Here is a 5,363-nt window from a genome sequence, read left to right as displayed (position 1 = left end):
CCATTTAACGAGTTTTGGGCCAATGAATCCCAACCCAATTGGGCTTAGGTCATTAAGTATAGAGATACTCCTTGGGCTTAATTGCTCAGTCAACTTAGGCTTTATAAGATAGAATCACCTTGAATTTAAGAGTTTTTATTTATTTATTTTTTTTGGGTGGTGCCCATTTTTCGCACTCTTCTTTTATAAGGTTAGTTTTTTTTAATATATATATGTGTAAGTATATATAGTCTTTAAAAAAAAATGTATAAATCAAGATAACTTGAAAAAAATCAACTTATTGAAGGTTTAGGTCCTTCTAATATGACTCACAAAGTTTGCTGCTTACAGTATGCAGATGATACACTGATATTTTGTAAAAATAAAAAGGAACATCTGACAGTTTTAAAGCTGATTTTATACTGTTTTGAACTTGCCTCAGGGTTAAAAATCAGTTTTAACAAGAGTTTTCTTATAGCTCTTGAGAATAATGATTCTTTACAACAAAGCTTGGCTACTATGTTGAATTGTAAAAGTGGGAGTTTCCCCATTACTTATTTGGGGATTCCTTTGAGGCCTGGAAAATTAACAAAAGATGATTGGTCTCCTTTGATTGAAAAAATTGAGAGAAGGCTGGCTTTGTGGAAAGGCAAAACTTTGTCTAGAGGGGGTAGACTGGTTTTAATTAACTCAGTTCTATCTTCGATGCCTAATTTCTGGTTATCCTTCTTTTTATTCCCTTCATGGGATTGATAGGATGAGAAGAAGATTTTTATGGACTGGGTCTTTAGATCATAAAAGTTGTACAAATTTGATCAAGTGGGAGGAGATATGTAGACCTAAGTTGTTTGGTGGACTGGGAATTATAAATCTGAAAACGATGAACAAAGCTTTATTAGGGAAATGGTTTTGGAAATGGTTTGAGAATAAACAGGTGCTTTGGAAACAGATCAGTTTTTATAAATACTATGAAAGAAAAGATTGGTCAGAATTCATTCATTCAAATAGAGGTCAGTTATCTTATTTTTGGAAAAATCTTTTTCTCAATGTTGACAGTTTCTTATGCAGTACTCGTGTGGAGGTGGGAGAAGGAAAACATACTTTATTTTGGCTTGATAAATGGTTAGACTCATATACCCTTGCTTCTTTGTTCCCATCCCTCTTTATTATCACTTCCCATCCTTATGCTTCAGTTAGCAATTTGAGGAAAAAAAGGAATAATAGCTGGATATGGGATATTAAGTTCAAGAGGCAATTGACAGGAAGTTTGGTTTTTCAGTTTTTGAATTTACTGAATCTCATCAAGGATACAAAATTTGTTCAAAAAGAAGACAGCAGAATTTGGTTGTGGGAAACAAATGGTATTTTTTCTGTTAAATCTTTCTATCAATTTCTTATTGATGGAGGTTTACGTTTTGATTGTGCAGATATCTGGAAGCTTTCCATTCCTTTAAAAGTGAAAATTATGGTTTGGCTAGCTTTAAGACAGAGTTTAAATACAAAAGATATTTTGACTAAAAAAGGAATTCAGTTGGAGCTGAATTGTGTTTTGTGTTCTAAAGTTGAAGAGAGTCATACTCATTTGTTTATTGAATGTGAGTTTGTATTCTCACTTTGGAAATCTATTCAGTTCAAATTAAAGATTGGGAAAGACTTCAAAATGAAATCCTTAAAAGAAGTTTGGCTTAATTGGACTGCTGGGGGAAATAAGGAATGCAAGATGAAAAGAGACGTTCTCTTTTGTGCTCTTCTTTGGTGCATATGGCAGGAGCGCAATGATAGACTCTTTTCTAACAAGAAGAAGAGAGCGTTGGAGATTTTGAATAAGATTATGATTTTTTCTACATTTTGGCTAGGTTCTACAATCTCAGATAGAGCGGCCAGATTGTTAGCAAGAAGAAAGAAGAAGAATGAGAGACTGGGGGTGATTCAGCCAGCTGGAGCTACAGGGGAGGAGACCAGTATCGTGATTCAACTGGATTAACCTCAATCTTCAGTGCTTTAGTTTATATAGTGATGAGTAAGATTGTTGTTGGATATGATACTTCTTTTGTGGTAGTTAAGCTTTCTTTTGGGAGTTTTAATCTTTGTACAAAAGGGTTTTGGTGCTTTTGTATTTTCAGTTGACTTTTTGTGCACATTTTTTGGTTGGGAAATGTGCATTTTATATGTAACAACCAGTTATATTTAGCTGGCTGGATTACTATATAGTAATCCATCCTTTTTCTCAAAAAAAAAAAAATTTAGTGATAGATGGTCCCTATTGTCAATTCACCTTAAGAAAAGTATGGTAGAATTGACACTAATAAATAATGAATATTTTCCTTCCAGAAAATAAGGAAATATTTATAAGCTAAAGGATAAAAAATAAGGAAATATATTGCGGAGGGCCAACCTGTCGCAATAAGATTAGACACGTAAAGGGAGTTGATTATTTATTGAATTTATAGAAGTTACAGGACACTAATTTTTACAAAGTTAGAAAAGCACGTGTTCCTTATGCTCCCACTTTTTTGTATAATTACTAAATTACAGATGAGCGTAGGCGAGGTGTTGTCGGTAGTTCGAAACGTCATGGTTTGATAGTGAAATGTAACTAATTTTTGGTGACTTTTAAATACTACGGCTTTAAGTCATTTTCTCAGTTTGCACGAGATAAACGCTTGGGGTCAATATTTCTTTATTGCTTGTCCTTTAATTTTGTCTCGTTCTTTTCTCTCTTTTTTTTAACCGTTGCTCTTTACCACTTTTCTTTTTATAAAATTATTATATTCCTCAGTTTGCATGAGATAAACGCTTGGGGTTAACATTTCTTTCTTTCTTGTTCTTTAATTTTGTCTTGTTCTTCTCGTCCCTTTTTTTTTCTCTTTTGGTTGCTCTTTACGACTTTTCTTTTTGTAAAAAGTTATTTTTTATATGGTAGAAAAAAGAATTTGACCATGCATAGTTTTTCTTCAAATGTTTCTTTCTTAAATTACAAAATATGGAAAACAAAACGATATATTTGAGTTATTTTTTCCCCCTCTAATGAAACGGTTTAAGAAGATATATTTGAGCTAATCAAGGTTTGTTGTATGGCAAATAAATTTTTCCCCTCTTAAGGATGAGATTTGCGACTATCAATCAATTATGTATCTTTTCTAGGGCTGTCCATCCGGGCCGGGCCGGCCCGTTTCCCGGGCCGGGGCCGAGCAAAACCCAAGCCCGGACCCGGGCCTAGGTGGTCCGGGCCGGGCCCAGGCCTGAGCGGGCCGGACACCGGGCCGGCCCGGTTTGCTTTTTTTTTAAAAAAAATTATTTTTTTTTATTTTTTTAAAATTTTAACAAAACCATAAATCATAAATTATTATAAAAAATGTCATAAATTTAATTAATAACTTTAAATGAAATGACATAAATTACAAGTAAAAATAATAATAAAAATAACTTCTTTATTAATAATCGGTAAATCCTTTACAAGTATAAATTTATTTCGAAATTCGTCGCATCACAATAGATGAGTACATCCCAACTAGGTTGGCACCTACTCACACATATCACTATCATTTGCAACTTTTTTCGAAATAATTTAATTCAAATTTAAAGCTAAGAAATAAAAATTACAATTTTATGAATATTATCTAATCATTATATCTAGGGAAAAATGTGTCCAGGCCCCAGGTAAAGACTCGTTCTCCCCTAAGTAGGCATACTCTAGATTTTCGGGTAGAGGTTTGAGCTCTAACTTAGGGGGTTCCTCCACAGATGGGCGAAGCTGGACTCGGGGTTCTATCTCTAAAGGTTCTCGTTGCCAGCCAACAGCAAAAACATGATTGACCAGCGGTTCTATCTCAAGTTCGTCATCAGAAAGCTCCTCAATCATTAAATCAGATGCATTTGAATCAGACTCACACTCTCCCTCTTGTTGTTCACTGGATATTCCTTGAATGAAATTCACTTCCATGGGTTCATCAGATGGATCACTAGGTTGTCTCCCTAAGTTGAAGATATTAAGGTCAACAGTCATATTCCCAAAAGATAGTTTCATCTGACCGGTTCTACAGTTTATCAAAGCATTTGAGGTGGCTAAGAACGGTCTTCCTAGAATGACGGGGATTTGACTTTTGAGATTGGAAACGGGCTGCGTTTCCAAGACAATAAAATCAACAGGGAAAATGAACTCTCCAACTTTGATCAGAACATCCTCTACCTCTCCTTTGGGAATTTTTACAGATCTATCAGCTAACTGTAGAGTGCATCTTGTCGGTTTAAGTTCTCCTACACCTAGCTGTTGATAGACTGAATAAGGAAGGAGGTTGACGCTGGCTCCCAAGTCTAGAAGTGCCTTATCAATGTGAGTGTTACCTATGACGCATGGAATTGTAGGACAACCAGGGTCCTTATTTTCAATGGCATGGGTTTCAAAAAAATTTCACTGAGGTTGGCAGCTCAGAAGACTTTCTTGGGGACATTGGTGGTTCTTTTCTTAGTGCATAAGTCCTTCAAGAACTTTGCATAAGAGGGAATTTGTTCGATTGCATCTAGGAGAGGGATGTTGATCTTGACCTGTTTGAAAGTTTCTAGGATTTTCTCAACATGCGGGGAGTTTTTCCTAGGTTTGAGTCTATCTGGAAAGGGGGCAATGGGCCTATACCTATCTAGATCAAGCTCAATCTCAAGTTTAGCATTTTGGTCATCGGAAGGAATTGTTTCATCGGAAGGAGTGTTTTGAATGGGAGAAGGGTTTTGATCCGGTGGCATTCTAACCTGATTGTCTATTTGTTTTCCTGATCGCAGTGTGTGAATTGCATTCAGTTGAGCTGGGTTGTTGGAACTGGATCCAGTGTCTTTAGGGTTTGCAACAGGTTGACTTGGGAATTTTCCTTTTTCTCTCTCACTCACGGCAGCGGCTAGTTGCCCAAGTTGGGTTTCTAACCGGGCTATGGCTTGTGTGTTCGAGTTGAGCACTTGGCCGGTGGTTTGCATGAATGAATTTAGAGTGGTGGATGATTGGGTCAACATGTTGGTAGTTTGTGTAGAAGCTTTGATCATAGCTTCTAAACCCTTTTCTAAGACACTTAAACGTTTGTCATGATCAGAATTTGAAGGATTTGTAGGCTGGTGAGGATGAGGATGTTGGTTTGGAAAAGGTGGGTTAGCAAAATTGTTCGGTGCATTGAATGGGACAGCGTTTCCCCTAGGGAATTGTTGGTTCGACGCAGGAATGAAGTTTTGGTTTCCATGAGAATTTTCTTGGTTCCAAGCAAAATTGGGATGATTTCTCCAACCTGGATTGTAGGTTGGAGAAAATGGATCATTTCTAGGGCACTGAAATACAGCGTTCATCTGTTCTAATGCATGGTTGTTTCCTAGAAGAGGACATTCTTCTGAAACGTGGGTAGGAG

General features: G+C 36.3%; 1 protein-coding gene across 1 annotated transcript; it reads left to right on the top strand.

Moving 5' to 3' along the window:
* The first annotated feature begins 859 nt into the window (after nucleotides 1-859).
* Nucleotides 860-1,963, top strand: LOC109828435. The gene has a single exon (XM_020395438.1). The coding sequence runs from the start codon at nucleotides 860-862 to the stop codon at nucleotides 1,961-1,963; it is 1,104 nt and encodes a 367-aa protein (XP_020251027.1).
* Nucleotides 1,964-5,363: the final 3,400 nt, after the last annotated feature.

The sequence above is a fragment of the Asparagus officinalis genome, unplaced genomic scaffold (assembly GCF_001876935.1).
Source record: "Asparagus officinalis unplaced genomic scaffold, Aspof.V1 AsparagusV1_Un1459, whole genome shotgun sequence".
NCBI lineage: Eukaryota > Viridiplantae > Streptophyta > Magnoliopsida > Asparagales > Asparagaceae > Asparagus > Asparagus officinalis.
Note: the sequence above shows the minus strand (reverse complement) of the source record. Positions and strands in the feature narration are given on the sequence as shown.

Coding starts and splice junctions, on each gene's coding strand:
- LOC109828435 (XM_020395438.1), top strand. CDS start 860: ATGAACAAAGCTTTATTAGGGAAATGGTTTTGGAAATGGTTTGAGAAT.